The sequence below is a fragment of the Guyanagaster necrorhizus genome, assembly GCF_019112545.1.
Source record: "Guyanagaster necrorhizus MCA 3950 unplaced genomic scaffold BT62scaffold_52, whole genome shotgun sequence".
NCBI lineage: Eukaryota > Fungi > Basidiomycota > Agaricomycetes > Agaricales > Physalacriaceae > Guyanagaster > Guyanagaster necrorhizus.
This window is the reverse complement of record NW_025064931.1, coordinates 233,578-246,959: the sequence shown is the minus strand read 5'-3', so window position 1 is coordinate 246,959 and position 13,382 is coordinate 233,578. Positions and strand designations below refer to the sequence as shown.

At 46.9% G+C, this 13,382-nt stretch overlaps 10 protein-coding genes and 1 non-coding gene across 11 annotated transcripts; 4 read left to right on the top strand and 7 right to left on the bottom strand.

Annotated features, from left to right (window-relative positions):
* Positions 1 to 842: 842 nt before the first annotated feature.
* On the top strand, positions 843 to 1,727 carry BT62DRAFT_924173 (uncharacterized protein; the record flags this gene model as incomplete). The annotated part of the gene is made up of 6 exons (XM_043184582.1): positions 843 to 1,107; positions 1,160 to 1,194; positions 1,261 to 1,375; positions 1,428 to 1,516; positions 1,547 to 1,684; positions 1,719 to 1,727. The coding sequence occupies 6 exons, from the start codon at positions 843 to 845 to the stop codon at positions 1,725 to 1,727; spliced, it is 651 nt and encodes a 216-aa protein (XP_043033786.1).
* Positions 1,728 to 2,662: 935 nt separating this feature from the next.
* BT62DRAFT_634720 (uncharacterized protein) lies at positions 2,663 to 3,329 on the bottom strand. The gene is made up of 4 exons (XM_043181707.1): positions 3,249 to 3,329; positions 3,115 to 3,183; positions 2,812 to 3,062; positions 2,663 to 2,745 (listed from the first exon to the last, which is right to left on the bottom strand). Exons 2-3 carry the CDS (start codon positions 3,132 to 3,134, stop codon positions 2,840 to 2,842), a joined length of 243 nt encoding a protein of 80 aa, XP_043033785.1. The 5' UTR covers positions 3,135 to 3,183; positions 3,249 to 3,329; the 3' UTR covers positions 2,663 to 2,745; positions 2,812 to 2,839.
* Positions 3,330 to 3,704: 375 nt separating this feature from the next.
* Positions 3,705 to 4,040, top strand: BT62DRAFT_845929 (uncharacterized protein; the record flags this gene model as incomplete). Its single annotated transcript, XM_043182457.1, has 1 exon — positions 3,705 to 4,040. A coding segment is annotated over one exon (336 nt), but the record flags the coding sequence as incomplete, so codon positions are not given.
* Positions 4,041 to 6,213: 2,173 nt separating this feature from the next.
* BT62DRAFT_634636 (uncharacterized protein) lies at positions 6,214 to 6,602 on the bottom strand. Its single transcript, XM_043181705.1, has 2 exons — positions 6,404 to 6,602; positions 6,214 to 6,346 (listed from the first exon to the last, which is right to left on the bottom strand). Exons 1-2 carry the CDS (start codon positions 6,490 to 6,492, stop codon positions 6,268 to 6,270), a joined length of 168 nt encoding a protein of 55 aa, XP_043033783.1. The 5' UTR covers positions 6,493 to 6,602; the 3' UTR covers positions 6,214 to 6,267.
* On the bottom strand, positions 6,580 to 7,404 carry BT62DRAFT_634655 (uncharacterized protein). Its single transcript, XM_043181706.1, has 2 exons — positions 6,812 to 7,404; positions 6,580 to 6,760 (listed from the first exon to the last, which is right to left on the bottom strand). Exons 1-2 carry the CDS (start codon positions 7,177 to 7,179, stop codon positions 6,667 to 6,669), a joined length of 462 nt encoding a protein of 153 aa, XP_043033782.1. The 5' UTR covers positions 7,180 to 7,404; the 3' UTR covers positions 6,580 to 6,666.
* Positions 7,405 to 8,125: 721 nt separating this feature from the next.
* On the bottom strand, positions 8,126 to 8,645 carry BT62DRAFT_634592 (uncharacterized protein). The gene is made up of 3 exons (XM_043181704.1): positions 8,591 to 8,645; positions 8,249 to 8,539; positions 8,126 to 8,195 (listed from the first exon to the last, which is right to left on the bottom strand). Exon 2 carries the CDS (start codon positions 8,491 to 8,493, stop codon positions 8,281 to 8,283), a length of 213 nt encoding a protein of 70 aa, XP_043033781.1. The 5' UTR covers positions 8,494 to 8,539; positions 8,591 to 8,645; the 3' UTR covers positions 8,126 to 8,195; positions 8,249 to 8,280.
* Positions 8,313 to 8,386, bottom strand: BT62DRAFT_t179. The gene has a single exon. It is a non-coding gene; the product is annotated as a tRNA-Val (tRNA).
* On the top strand, positions 8,643 to 9,236 carry BT62DRAFT_1012936 (uncharacterized protein; the record flags this gene model as incomplete). Its single annotated transcript, XM_043177996.1, has 3 exons — positions 8,643 to 8,762; positions 8,819 to 8,893; positions 9,075 to 9,236. The coding sequence occupies 3 exons, from the start codon at positions 8,643 to 8,645 to the stop codon at positions 9,234 to 9,236; spliced, it is 357 nt and encodes a 118-aa protein (XP_043033780.1).
* Positions 9,237 to 9,738: 502 nt separating this feature from the next.
* Positions 9,739 to 10,526, bottom strand: BT62DRAFT_634440 (uncharacterized protein). Its single transcript, XM_043181703.1, has 7 exons — positions 10,495 to 10,526; positions 10,313 to 10,447; positions 10,254 to 10,266; positions 10,152 to 10,207; positions 10,043 to 10,089; positions 9,891 to 9,992; positions 9,739 to 9,841 (listed from the first exon to the last, which is right to left on the bottom strand). The coding sequence occupies exons 2-7, from the start codon at positions 10,351 to 10,353 to the stop codon at positions 9,837 to 9,839; spliced, it is 264 nt and encodes an 87-aa protein (XP_043033779.1). The 5' UTR covers positions 10,354 to 10,447; positions 10,495 to 10,526; the 3' UTR covers positions 9,739 to 9,836.
* Positions 10,527 to 10,680: 154 nt separating this feature from the next.
* Positions 10,681 to 11,183, bottom strand: BT62DRAFT_1012934 (uncharacterized protein; the record flags this gene model as incomplete). Its single annotated transcript, XM_043177995.1, has 3 exons — positions 10,681 to 10,805; positions 10,882 to 10,955; positions 11,011 to 11,183. 3 exons carry the CDS (start codon positions 11,181 to 11,183, stop codon positions 10,681 to 10,683), a joined length of 372 nt encoding a protein of 123 aa, XP_043033778.1.
* Positions 11,184 to 12,144: 961 nt separating this feature from the next.
* On the top strand, positions 12,145 to 13,367 carry BT62DRAFT_938233 (uncharacterized protein; the record flags this gene model as incomplete). The annotated part of the gene is made up of 1 exon (XM_043187491.1): positions 12,145 to 13,367. A coding segment is annotated over one exon (1,223 nt), but the record flags the coding sequence as incomplete, so codon positions are not given.
* Positions 13,368 to 13,382: the final 15 nt, after the last annotated feature.

Genomic DNA, 13,382 nt, shown 5'->3' with positions numbered 1-13,382 from the left:
GGACTTATTTAGTATCTCGTAGAAAGATCTCGAAGTAATACGAAATGTATTTAAGTAGAACGTTTCTCTCTCGAGAGGCTAATTCTAGTTCTCTGTTACATTACTCTGCTCTCTACTTACAACACTTACTCGTCCCAGCAGTGACATCACTGTAGCCGCATTAAGGTCCGCCATATTCGGTGAATGCTGCACAGTCTCTGGACGCAGTCCCATTTATCATAGCAGTCTTATTCAGTGAGATTGTGGACTTGACATTGCAAGAGTCCATCCTTGTCCATCCTTGATCAGAATGACTGAAGTTCGGACTGAAATCCTATTCTGAAAGCTTGTCGTTCGGTGAAAGGACCTTTTGGAAAATGACGACAAAAGCGCCGATAAAGGTGCTGGTTGTCTTCAAGATAGAAGCTTAAGTACGGTTTAGCGGGGTAAGTGAGATGTTGATTCTCCCACAGCTCACTTTACTAGTCCTTTCATATTAATCTACCCAGGTCCGAGTCAAAGTCCTCATAGAGTACCGGAAACCGAAGTCAATTTCTCAAATGTCGACACTGAAGATCGCGTTTCTGTATGCTGAATATAATCATTACACCACTGGGCTCATATCTGAGCTTTGTCGTTCGCATCCACTGTGAGAGTTGGGTTGTGGTACTTATTAACGGATGCTTCATTGCTAGCTGAGAGAGAAGAATTCCTGAATAATAACGCAAAGAGGAAATGAGCATGGTGGGGATGGCAAAGGACGGAAGCTAGCGTCGGGATTTCAAACACGGCTTGAACCACTACCACCACCACCTACGTACACCGTCTATACCCCGCCCTTTCCTTTCTTCAAGCTCGAAGCAATGTGCGAAGACAGCGACATAACACCGCCTCGCGGCGAGCCGACGGACCCCCGAATCCTCGAAATACTCCGCGAAATCGAATATCACAAGTGTCGGCTAGTAGTAGTCACCTCGAGCTCTGAACTTGCCATGACCTTGGAATCCATCAAAGACGCAATAGCACGGTGCAAGGAATATCGACTGAAGGAATCTCTTATTCGTGAACTAGCGGCAGAAATCGTGGACCTCAAGGTTACAGTGCGTAATAGGTCTGGTGAAGACTGTGGTACGTTCCACAGATCGCTTCGTACACGCCTAGCATATTTATTTCATTCTAGATGCGTACAGGATGCTGGTCCTGCAAGAAAAGCGGGTCGCTTACTGGTGATTATGCTCCTCGCTGTATCGCCTTGATGCGTCAACTTTTTCGTTGAACTAGGTTGATACACGTGAGGATCGTTCGCCTGCTCTTGTCCAAATATTTCTGGCTCGTGATAATCCTACTGTTTCTCCTGTGGTTTCTATTTCGGGTCAAAGGTCTAGCTTGACTGTCGGTACGTTTTCAGCGAAATATGACAGATGCTCGTCATTTGACCATAATTACAGCGTTTTTGTGGCTGTATCACACTATACCTCTGTATACCTTTCCTGAAAGGATCTTATATCTATTGTTGTACCCGCACAATATCGTCAATGTAAATCTAGAAAATATTCTGTAAATGAAGTTCATCGGCACACGCATCGTCTTCTTGGAAAACTTTCTCCAGTTAGTCGAAGGCGCAAAAAGTGTGAACGCCTGTGCATCACGAGCGAATACTGAACAAATGCTGCGACTTGCAAGCGTTACTGCTTGGGTCAAGGTTGTAATAAACGCGTCGTTCTTCAATTGTCCTTTAGTATTTCTGACCTCCAAGTCCTACTCTGAATAAACCTCATATCCAAACTCTTTGGAATCGGCCAAGACCATCTTCGAACGTACTAACATGTATCAGACTTGTTCAATAGAAATTGATGACTCAGAGGGTGGATGGCTAGATGGCTAATACTTGTAGTGATCCGACATGGCTGCTAAGATATAGATAGTGACATTGGGAAGCAGCTCGAAGTTATAGCACGAAGGAACTTTTCTTAATATGAAGGCTGAAGCTTGAATGGGAAAATATTCGGGACTGTAAACCGCTAATTCCCAAACAGCCTGTATAACTCCTGATGGTTTCTTTGTCACCTCGGAATGTAATTAATGACGTGGATACGATGTCCGAGTATAAGACGGGCGCCATAATTCTCGTCAGCGACCTAAACAGTAAGAAACCCTACGTACAGGTCGGTTTTGTTAGACAGATGCGATGGCCAACTACACCACCAGTCGGTTCCTTCGACATGTATTATGCCAGCCTTGACCTTCTTTCGTCTGTCAGGTCCATCTCCAGTCTGGTACGTGTTAGCAATGAATATCTTGAAGAAAGGATAGTCACTGACGAGATAGTAGATCCTGAGACGCCCATCACAGATGCAGCAGCTTTCTCTGCGACGTCCATCCTTCGTCCAGCGATGTATACTTTGGCGCCGTTTGCAGCGAAGGCATTTTTAGTAATAGCAGATCCTCTGTCCACGGGGCAACCATTCGATGTGATCGGAAATCCTGAGAATTCCATTCCCATCCCTCCGCCTGTAACTAGTAACAAGACGTACTCGTCCAAGTGACAGCGACATCACTTTCGTCATGTTAAGATCTGCTATGTTTGGAAACGCAGGACGCCGTGCTCTGAATGTGGTCCCTTGTATTACAGCAGGTTACTGCCTTTCCACTATTATTCAGCCGTCAAGGACGGTACATAGTTGATTCGATGTTGCAAGAGACGGTCCACACTCCACAGTCGCCCATAACCGTCAGCACTGTGACAAAGAATATCGTACCGGAAAACTTCAGCGGAGATAATCCATGCTTTCCACGTCATAAAGAGAAAATTGTGAGAAGGACACGGCTTACCTGCTTGGGAGGCCTGAGAGCGACCGTCTTAGTACCGAGCAACGAATGCTGCTACTTCATTTGAGCATTTGTTCCGATACCCTGGACGAAGAGGGCAGAGCATTGCGATTTGGCTTAGATGAACAGAGGCATAACCTGCGGGCCAAGCCGAAGTCAGCATGAGTGTAGAGTTCCAAGATACAATATTAGCTGCATTCAGGGTCGCCATAATTCTTGTATGAACATTCCGAGGACCTTTGGCTGTAAAAGATCTGTAAATCTTGTCAGGAGTTCCTTGTCATGCTTGCAACATATACAACTCGCCGTAGTCTATTATTACCCATCTCGTTGAGCTGAACGATTCCTCAACTCTTCTGCCATATCATCATTTTGCTAGTATTGATGATCAGGTTACTTACTCCTTCGCCAGTGCATATTTAACCTCGATACCAGCCTACCTTGAATGGTTACCTGGTCATTATTCCATCGTTCAGTAGGAACCACGTGGCCTCATCAGACTGCTTCGAGTGTAGTGCATGTGGCCAAAGAGTAAGAGGCAGGAGTTCGGACCGGATGCTAGGCGCGCGCTGATTGAACGACACGAGGTCACAATGAGTCAACTTAGAGTCCAACGTCGGACTTCAAATCCAGTACTTATCGCCTAGCATCACCACGTCGAAAGGTCGTTCATCGATTCATTCTTTGGTCGAGAAATGTACTAACTCCTAGTCAGGATGACATCTCCAATTCGAACGGACAAATCGCAATTTCATCCCGATTTCTCTTCATTCATTCCCGAATACTTACAGCCTAAGAGATCGGCCAGGATCGAGGAACTCCTTCTTTCTAATAAACCACCGTCCGAGTTTGAAAGGAAAGAATTCCTCCAAACTTCTGCCAGAGGCCCTCACACTCTTGACGAATTTGACGAGAAAATATCGGCGACGCGCCAGTTGTTGGATTTTTTGGTGTCTGAAAGGAATCAGGCTGCGTCCAACATCTCGGATGCCAAGTCTGTTTTATATCCTGTGCGTAGGGTGCCGTATGATGTGCTGTGTGCTATCTTTCGGGCTTGTACCAAGTCCGCAGACCAGGCGTTCGATGGGGAAGCTCCCATTCTAAAACATACCGTAGATGTTGAATCGATTCAACCAAATCAGTCGCCATGGACCCTTTCCTTTGTCTGTCAACAATGGAGAGCCGTTGCCATTCACGATGCAGAACTGTGGTCTCTCATTGAGCTCGATCTAGATAAAAGACCTAAAGACAATGAGCTGGCCAAGAATCGCGTGTTCAGACTTGGTTTATCATTGTTCCGATCCAATGGTCATGACCTCTCCATTCGTCTCCATGGAAAGAATGGCGTTCCGCACATCTTTCCAATGCTTCAAATTCTGCTCCCCACCGCTCCATGTTGGAAGCGACTATCCGTGTCTCTGCCTCTCTCCTCATTCCAACACTTTTCTGTGTGCGAGGGCTATCTAAATCGCCTAGACACCCTTTACATAGGCATTGGAAGCTCTGACAGTGCCAACCCCCTCCATATTGACGCCTTCCGGCTCGCTCCGAGCTTAAAGGTCGTTGGAACGTTACTTGAGCACTGGCCCATAGCATTCAGACACATGTCCATTCCTTTTTCAAGAATCACATCCTTTTTATCTGGATGTGGCAATCTGTATACATATGAGTCCCTCAAAAGACTTCTGCGTGTACGGATGCTCACCCTCGTATGCTCGCATAACATCTCACCAGAGCCTGTACAGCCAATCACTTTACCCAACGTGACTTTCCTTCATCTGTTGGCATCGCACCTACCCAATTCTTCATCCAGTGTCAATCATATGTATTCTCTCCTCATCCTCCCGTCTCTTCAATTCCTGAAGATATCCTTCTTCGGATCAGACCAGATCTTCTTTGTCTACCCAGATTCATGCCCTATCAAAACACTTATTATTGAGGTTCACAATCAATCACAGGAGGCATGCACTGGGCTGCGTGACAACCTTCCTCGTTTCTTACGTCGAACTCCTCAACTGGAGGAGTTGCACATCTTGACAAGGGCCACGAATTTACCAGATCAATGGGTCAATGGTCTGGTATACACTTCGGAGCGTGATGCAGTAGCTCCATGTCTCCGTGTTTTAAGTATGCCAAGCGGTCTCTCAGTGGGTGATTTGGGCTGCCTTGTCAATGTCATCGAGTCCCGGAGGAGAAAGGATGGCTGTTCATCGGACGGTGGACAATGCACTTTGTTAGAGGAAGTAGAGCTCGGGCCCGAACCTTTAGAGTTCGATGATGAGGAGCTCTCAGAGAGATGGTCGGCACTGTGTACAGGCGAACTAATCGTCACACACAGAAACGAGTGAGGTGGAAATTTTCATGTGCGTTTTCAATTTTGCTGTTCATGGACTAAATAAAAACATCATTTAAGGTCGAATACGAAAGAACCAAGAATAAACTTCAGCGACTGACACGTTTTTATTTCTATTGAAAACCCAGAAAAACATTGACTGAGCATACCGATGCTTTATTAGTTTCATCCTTTCATATTCACCAAGATGGCACAAATATATACTTTCTTTTTGGAATACCGACACTTGTATGGCAACTATGCTTTCCTTCATTAATGTACTCATATAGACATTCTCTGGTCGTGAATACTATCAATGGATCTCTACGGTTTCGGTTGACGTTAACGTTCTTCATCCGAGAGACAAGAGACATCAGTCTTGAGACGACGGTTATATCCATGGGTCGGAGGACCGATATGCTCTAGGCGCAATAAAGGAGGTACGAAAAAGCCGAGTGGATTATTCTTCTGAAATGCCGAAGAGAAAGCAAGCGGGACTGAATAGTTTGCGTTCAGAGCTTGATACCAATCTCCAAGTCACGGGGAGCTCTGTCTTCACCGCTCTGCGTATCCTCTATGTATTCTCCCATCGTGCGGCATCTCATGACGATGTTCAGGGAATTCGGGAGCGCTGTTCAGTTTCGTCAATAATGCCAGAGGTTGGTTAGCACCTCTTCGGTGTCTCAGGCCCCAGAAGATATCAGGGCATGGTTTCAACTCCCGACCTGTCTCCAGCTCAAATTCTATGGCAAGAAGCTGCGAGTCGACACACGAAAGGAGAGCCTCGAGCATAGACCGGCCTGAACATGACCTCTTCGTTAGAGGGCTTGGTTACCGGGCTACTCGCATTAAGAGTAATAATCACTCTAGCACGTTGAGAGAATATCTGTTTCGAATACAGTGGTCTACTGTCCAAAAAACGGCATCAATTGGGTCAGAACATACATGATAGACAACCGGGCATTTCTTTTGTCCATCCTAAGTACTTCATAACTGTCGGTAGCTGAGTCGTGCCCACGCGGTACCCGCAGAAATATAGCTCCGCGACGATGGGTACTCTGCTGATTAACAGATTAGCCACCACGCAGCGAAGATACATCATCATAGCCTGACGAACCTGCAATACATTAACGCAACAGAACCGCCAGAGAAAATGCCGGTGGCCGATAAGTTGCCGCAAGAAACTCTATGGGGGATTCGACGGATCTGCCGAGCCATTGATAAATGAGAAAGAGAAGCAGCGGAGAGTAGAGAGAAACTTACAGGAAACAGCGAACTGGGGATTTTACAAGGAGGGTGTGTCCGCACGAAGCGGACGAAGGCTCAAAAAATTGAGGCTCAAGGCCTACCATGGCAAAATGCCATACTCCCCTCAAAAAGAGGATGGATACAAGAGTAAACGACAAAGATTCGGCCTAGAGACAAGCTCGAAATCTAGCGCGGCACGAAATCATGTCAATCTCCGACTCAAACGCGGCACGGAGGTGGAACGTTAACATCCAGATAGGGATACAGAGACTGGTCCTTCAAGAAAACAGAGAACGAATGACAATGCAAGGATGAATCGGACCAGAGTTCAGATATCGAGATCGTTGCAAAGCATCGCAAAATGACATTTCACTGTAGACAAAATGTCAGTCTAGGCGAAAAATGAACGAATGCACGACGTACCTCCACCAGCGGCCCGTGATCTGTACACACTGTCCGCAAGGCGGCACGGTACCATACATGGCGCAACAGACTGCGCAGAGATATACATGAGGGCATTTGGGAGAACATCCAAATGAAACAAAAGATACAGGGCGCAACAGGCTGCGCAAGGATATACATGCAAGCATTTGGAGAGACAGCCAAATGGAAGAAAAGTGAAACATAAGACACAACAATTTGCATAGGGAAATACATGAAATAGTTGACAGCACAATCAGCTCATGTGGACATTTCTCACACCTTCGGTGAACACGATACAAATGTGACGTCCTTTCGAGGGTAGCTGCATAGAGTCGTTCCCGCCCTTTTGTAGTACCACCATAGAGCATATGAAACGACCAGGAGATGTCGACAAGGAGCGTTCATCAGAAGTATCACATAGCCAGGGAGATCCTCGTCATCGACGACGAATCAGGACATCGTACTCTGCGATTGAAGGCGACAAACAAGGCCGATGTCCAATCTTACAAACATAATTGAAAGGTATTCAAGAGAAGGAAGCTGGCGCAAGAGCGTAGGTTGGTGTGGCTTATGATCGTACTTGACAACGTAGAGAGTCCAGCAGCTATAGAATGCACCCAGTCTGCAGGCATATCATTCGTCAGGTAATCGCGACATAGCATGGTGCTGCCCAAGCGTGTGGTCTACTGGGTGTGGCTGATAAGAGAATCTTCCGTATTCGTGAATCTGGTCGACAAAAGGCATTAGAAAGACATCGGTAATCGAGCTCTTCAGTCTCCAGGTGCGACGACGGCGCTGACACTCGCATCGAAACCATGGATGCTAGAGTTGGAGGTGGTAATGTGGCTCAACCATCGTTCATCTACGAGATCTAGAGGCAGTAAAGAAAAATCGCCCTTGAAGAAAGAGCTACAAGGAGTCGGTGGCTATGACACGGCAGTGGTCATGATGGAGGAGAGAAAAGAAAGTGAAAGTCAGTGGATAACAAGCCACGCGCCTTTTATAGCAGTGGTGTTTGTGCCGCCGAAACAAACCAGATCCAGATCCCGGGATGAATCATGTCTGAGTCGTGTGATAAGGCCAGGTTGGTATCAGTGGTTTTGCGGCGCTATCAATGTTAGAAGTTTGAACCTAATTCCTGAATGGGCCATCAACATTTTGCCGAGCCAGCTGAGAATGCCACTTTTTCAACAGACGGGCAGGATTCCATGAATGCGAGAATGAACATTGGCCAAATGCAGCAGGCCCAAAGACGTGTTCCAGGTATCTGGCAGCAAAAGAAGGAGTTCCAATATGAGACTGCCAAGCTTGAAGGTGTGAGCACAGAATAGTACCATGATCAACCCGCAGCCATACAAATGCACAATATTTAATCCAAATATTGCTATCCAGGATAATTAGACCCCTGGGCATAGTATCATACTGATACACACTCACATCTGTCCTTTTAGCCGGCATCTTAGTTCTCACTATGGTGGATTGCATATGACAGCCAAAAACATGAGTTGATCCAGGCTCCAACTGAGGACCTTCTGTGTGTTAGACAGAGGCGATAACCAACTACGCCATCGACCCAACATCTTAGGCTCTCCGAAGATTCTGTTGGCCTTGAATCCATGCCAAGAACGCGACAAATGACACTCAAAAAACAGTATCCCGGTTACTAATAACATTCTCAGCATTGGTAGCCAGGAAAATCGAACTCGTGCGCAAATTATAAGGGAATAGCTGTGGGCGCCTGGTTAGAGCCAATCCCAAGACATACAGGAAAGTACGCACCTTCCCTATCGTGTCTTTTTCATGACTCGCTGATTCGACGCAGGTCACCTTCATGATCACCTCGTGGTCACTGCTGAAACCAGAAATACGAGTAAGGAAGGAAATCTCTCCGCTTATATGCGTGTCACGTACCCCGCAGTTCATCATTTCCAGCACTTGGTTGCAATCCCAGGTCCCTTGCAAACCCTGATTATATAACGAGTGGTTCCGTTTTGCTACCGGGCCAAGGACGACGATGGACAGGTCATGGCACTTGCGAGACCGCTGCCTTCGCCCTCTATCCCGCCTCCCAACACTGGTCTTGTATAGCCAGAAACAACAGTGAACTGTGTACGTTCTCGACATAATTGCGTGCGCGTCGTCACGCTATTCTTGTTCTCCTCATTGTCGGGATCCGCTACTACCGTTGGAATCGATGGACGAGAGTAATACTCCTCTGAGGCAAAAAAATAGGTTAGCCCAAGCGACGCGACAATATTCACAGAGTCATACTTTTATGAATCTTCCTTTCTTCGCAAAAAGTCTCTCGTCACCGTCGCTCACCATCTTGGATAGCAGTCCAAAGATGGAGGCGCGCAAAGGATTGGACGTCGGAATGGCCGTAGTTATACGTAGTAACGAGATGGTGGTTGGAGATCAACGTTAGGAGACGCGTGAGCAGCAGCTGGCGTCGGAATTTCAAATATGACTTGAACTACCACCATCCTCACCGATCAAGCCCTTTCTGTTCTTACTCTCCAAGCAATGTCCAAACCCAGCATCTCGATATCCCCTGCAAGCGAGACGATAGGCCCCCCACTCCTCGAAGTCGAAGATCTCAGGCGTCACGTAGAATTCTGCATGTCCTATGAATTCGTCATGAGCAATCAAACTGCCGAAGACGAAATAGCAAAGGCCAAAACCTATCGGGTGAAGCAATCTCTTCTTCATGAAATGTCGGCAGGACTTAAGGGCATCAAGGTAAAAATGGGTGAAACGTTTGGTGAAGACTGGTACGTTCCACAGATTGCTTCGTCCATGCCCTAGCATATTGTTTTCTTCTAGATACATACAAGCTCGTGGTTACAGAAGAGAAACTGGTTGCTTATCGGTGACTATGCTTCTTTGCTGAATTTCCTTGATGCGCCAACTTTTTCGTTGAACTAGGCTGACGAACGTGATGCTCTTTCGCTTGCTCACCTTCAATTTCATCTGGCTCGGGATCCCCTCTCCGTTCCTCCTCTGGTTTCTGTTTTGGGTCAAAGCTTCAAGCTTGACTTCTGGTACGTCTCAACGGAATATTGCCGATGCATTGGCTCACCATATTGAACCGACATATCACCCCACCCGTACACTAGGATATAATACGAATAATGCGTTGATTCAACTGTTTGCACCAGGTCTAGGATGTACAGGAAGTATACTGCGATGTAAATTGGTAGTTTTGGAGATGGTTATCACTTGCGGACGCACCGAAAGTTTTGATAGGTGTGCGCTCTTCTGGGAAACGGATGTAGAAACTGTCTGATTTTAGACGTTGGTATTCAATAGTGACATTGGCGAGGAGGTGGTGACAACTCACATAATTGGACGGTTAACGTTCCCCAATAAAGCGCAATTGAAAAGGCTGCCAAAGAACTTGGAACAGAATCAGAGTCGCGCGGGAAAATGTAGTCAGACTCACGACTGGTCCAATACTTCCATGTTTTAGATGAAGAAGAGAGTGAATGATAAGTAACATACTACTGAAGTCGGATTGTCGGAGAGGATGGTACAGAAGTCATGATCGGTCGATATAATGCAGGAAAAGGAATCCAGAAATTGATTTTATACGGTGAAGATCAGCGGCATTCAAGCGGGTGCAGGAACTGCTAAGGACTTGCGCTCCAGTTGGTCACCAAAAATTATGCATATCTCGTACTTACCTAGAGGAAGGAGAGATAACGGAACCTTCTCAGGAACTATTGAAATCCTGGGATCGCCTTATTGGTTCCCCTCACATTTTCTCACCGAGCACCCCCACGGAGCCCGCTCGTCAGCCGAGGCTGATTCAGTATTCTAGAGCTTACGGATTAGTCGCATATCAAAGCACTCATTCAACATCAGTCGGTCTAGTAAAACTTCTGTGACAATTGATCCATCAGTCGGGAAATCAGCGAACGGGCCACGGGTACATACTGAGCGGCTAGCTGCTCAAAGTTATTGTAAGAGCACGACAACAGCGATACATAATCTTCTATTCAAGAAGGCGACAACTAGCTCGGTTCCGTTAGATAACCAGCAAGACACGTGTTGACTAGCAAACATTTCACCGCCCGCATTCAAGATTGCTTCATCCGAATAATTCAACACCGCTAGGTAGATAGCTATGAGCTCCATTTCCGCACTAGAGACTCATGTCAGCATCCAACCTCGTCCATATACATATGGTGAATACTCACGCCCAATACCTCCTCGCAGATACGGGGGCCACAGATAAAATTGCTGGCTTAGCCTTGATCGGGTCCAACAGCTCTGGACCCACCGGTAGCAGTGCCATGCAATTGCGCCTGGCTCCAATGTCTTCGTCCGGATTCTTCCTAGCAAATCTCATCGCCAGAACGAGAATGAGCATGTCCAAAGCAACTTTCTTGCATTGTATGCAATATAAATTAGCTTTGAAAGGAATAGCAGCCTGCAAGTTACGTTCATTCCCTACGTTTGACGCGCTTTAGGGGCGAAAATGTGCTTCATTGATGGGGACTTCGAGAAGGGACCTGAAGGCACAGACAACAAAGAACGGGGCGATAGTGTTTGGCGTGCAGATATTGACAGTTGTCACCAAGGTCAAGCACGGTACGGTTACGGTACCCGTATCAACCGTCCCGTAATATCGTAATTACAGGTACGGTGCAGATCCCTACCTACCTGTCACTTGAATAGTTACCTGGTCATTATTCCATCCTTTAGTAGGAACTACGTGACCTCGTCAGGTGCATGTTGCAAAGAGTAAGAAGCAAGAGTTCGGACCGGATGCTAGGCGCGCGCTGATTGAACGACACGAGGTTACAATGAGTCAACTTAGAGTCCAACGTCGGACTTCAAATCCAGTACTTATCGCCTAGCATCACCACGTCGGAAGGTTGTTCATCGATGCATTCTTTGGTCGAGAAATGTACTAACTCCTGGTCAGGATGACATCTCCAATTCGAACGGACAAATCGCAATTTCATCCCGATTTCTCTGCATTCATTCCCGAATACTTACAGCCTAAGAGATCGGCCAGGATCGAGGAACTCCTTCTTTCTAATAAACCGCTGTTGGAGTTTGAAAGGAAAGAATTCCTCCAAACTTCTGCCAGAGGCCCTCACACTCTTGACGAATTTGACGAGAAAATATCGGCGACGCGCCAGTTGTTGGATTTTTTGGTGTCTGAAAGAAATCAGGCTGCATCCAACATCTCAGACGCAAAATATGTTTTACATCCTGTGCGCAGGCTGCCATATGATGTGCTGTGTGCTATCTTTCGGGCTTGTACCAGGTCCGCAGACCAGGTATTCCGTGGGCAAACTCCCATTCTAATACATACTGTAGATGTTGAATCGATTCAACCAAATCAGTCGCCACGGACCCTTTCCTTTGTCTGTCAACAATGGAGAGCCGTTGCCATTCACGATGCAGAGTTGTGGTCTCTCATTGAGCTCAATCTAGATAAAAGACCTCCAGGCAAAGAGCGGGTCAAGAATCGCGTATTCAGACTTGGTTTATCATTGTTCCGATCCAATGGTCATGACCTCTCCATTCGCCTCAATGGCGAGAATATCGTTCCGGACGTCTCTCCGATCCTTCAAATTCTGCTCCCCACTGCTCCGTATTGGAAGCGACTATCCGTGTTCCTTCCCCTCACCTCATTCCGACACTTTTCTGTGTGCGAGGGCTATCTCAATCGCCTAGACACCCTTTACGTAGGCATTGGAAGGTGTGACGGGGCCGACCACCTCCATATCGACGCCTTCCGGCTCGCTCCGAGCTTAAAGGTCGTTGGAACGTTACTTGAGCACGGGCCCGTAGCATTCACACACATTTCCATTCCTTTTTCAAGAATCACAACCTTTTTATCTGGAGGTGGCAATCTGTATACATATGAGTCCCTCAAAAAACTTCCGCATCTACGGATGCTCACCGTCGTATGCTGGCATAACTTCGTTGAGCTCGAAGTGGAGCCTGCGGAGCCAATCACTTTACCCAACGTGACTTTCCTTCATCTGTTGGCATCACACCTACCCAATTCTTCATCCTGTGTCGAACATATGTATTCTCTCCTCATCCTCCCGTCTCTTCAATTCCTGAAGATATCCTTCTTCGGATCAGACCAGATCTTCTTTGTCTACCCAGATTCATGCCCTATCAAAACACTTATTATTGAGGTTCACAATCAATCACAGGAGGCATGCACTGGGCTGCGTGACGACCTTCCTTATTTCTTACGTCGAACTCCCCAATTGGAGGAGTTGCACATCTTGACGAGGGCCACGAATTTACCAGATCAATGGGTCAATGGTCTGGTATACACTTCGGAGCGTGATGCAGTAGCTCCGTGTCTCCGTGTTTTAAGTATGCCAAGCGGTCTCTCAGCGGGGGATTTGGGCTGCCTTGTCAGTGTCATCGAGTCCCGGAGGAGAAAGGATGGCTGTTCGTCGGACGGTGGACAATGCACGTTGTTAGAGAAAGTAGAGCTCGGGACCGAACTTTTAGAGTTTGATGACGAGGAGCTCTTAGAGAGATGGTTGGCATTGCATGCTGGGGGACTGATTGTCACATGCAGAGGAGAAGA

Excerpts from the sequence above, each read along its gene's own strand:
- BT62DRAFT_634592 (XM_043181704.1), bottom strand. The coding sequence starts at position 8,493 with ATGCTGAGAATGTTATTAGTAACCGGGATACTGTTTTTTGAGTGTCAT.
- BT62DRAFT_634440 (XM_043181703.1), bottom strand. The coding sequence starts at position 10,353 with ATGACTTCTGTACCATCCTCTCCGACAATCCGACTTCAGTA. Across the intron at positions 10,090-10,151 it reads AACGTTAACCGTCCAATTAT|TTTCTACATCCGTTTCCCAG; the intron begins GTGAGTTGTCAC and ends AAAATCAGACAG. Across the intron at positions 9,993-10,042 it reads CACACCTATCAAAACTTTCG|TATACTTCCTGTACATCCTA; the intron begins GTGCGTCCGCAA and ends TTTACATCGCAG.
- BT62DRAFT_634720 (XM_043181707.1), bottom strand. The coding sequence starts at position 3,134 with ATGGGTAATAATAGACTACG. Across the intron at positions 3,063-3,114 it reads ATGGGTAATAATAGACTACG|ATCTTTTACAGCCAAAGGTC; the intron begins GCGAGTTGTATA and ends CAAGATTTACAG.
- BT62DRAFT_634655 (XM_043181706.1), bottom strand. The coding sequence starts at position 7,179 with ATGCTCTATGGTGGTACTACAAAAGGGCGGGAACGACTCTATGCAGCT. Across the intron at positions 6,761-6,811 it reads ATCACGGGCCGCTGGTGGAG|TGAAATGTCATTTTGCGATG; the intron begins GTACGTCGTGCA and ends TTTTGTCTACAG.
- BT62DRAFT_634636 (XM_043181705.1), bottom strand. The coding sequence starts at position 6,492 with ATGGTAGGCCTTGAGCCTCAATTTTTTGAGCCTTCGTCCGCTTCGTGC. Across the intron at positions 6,347-6,403 it reads TCCCCAGTTCGCTGTTTCCT|ATCCGTCGAATCCCCCATAG; the intron begins GTAAGTTTCTCT and ends ATGGCTCGGCAG.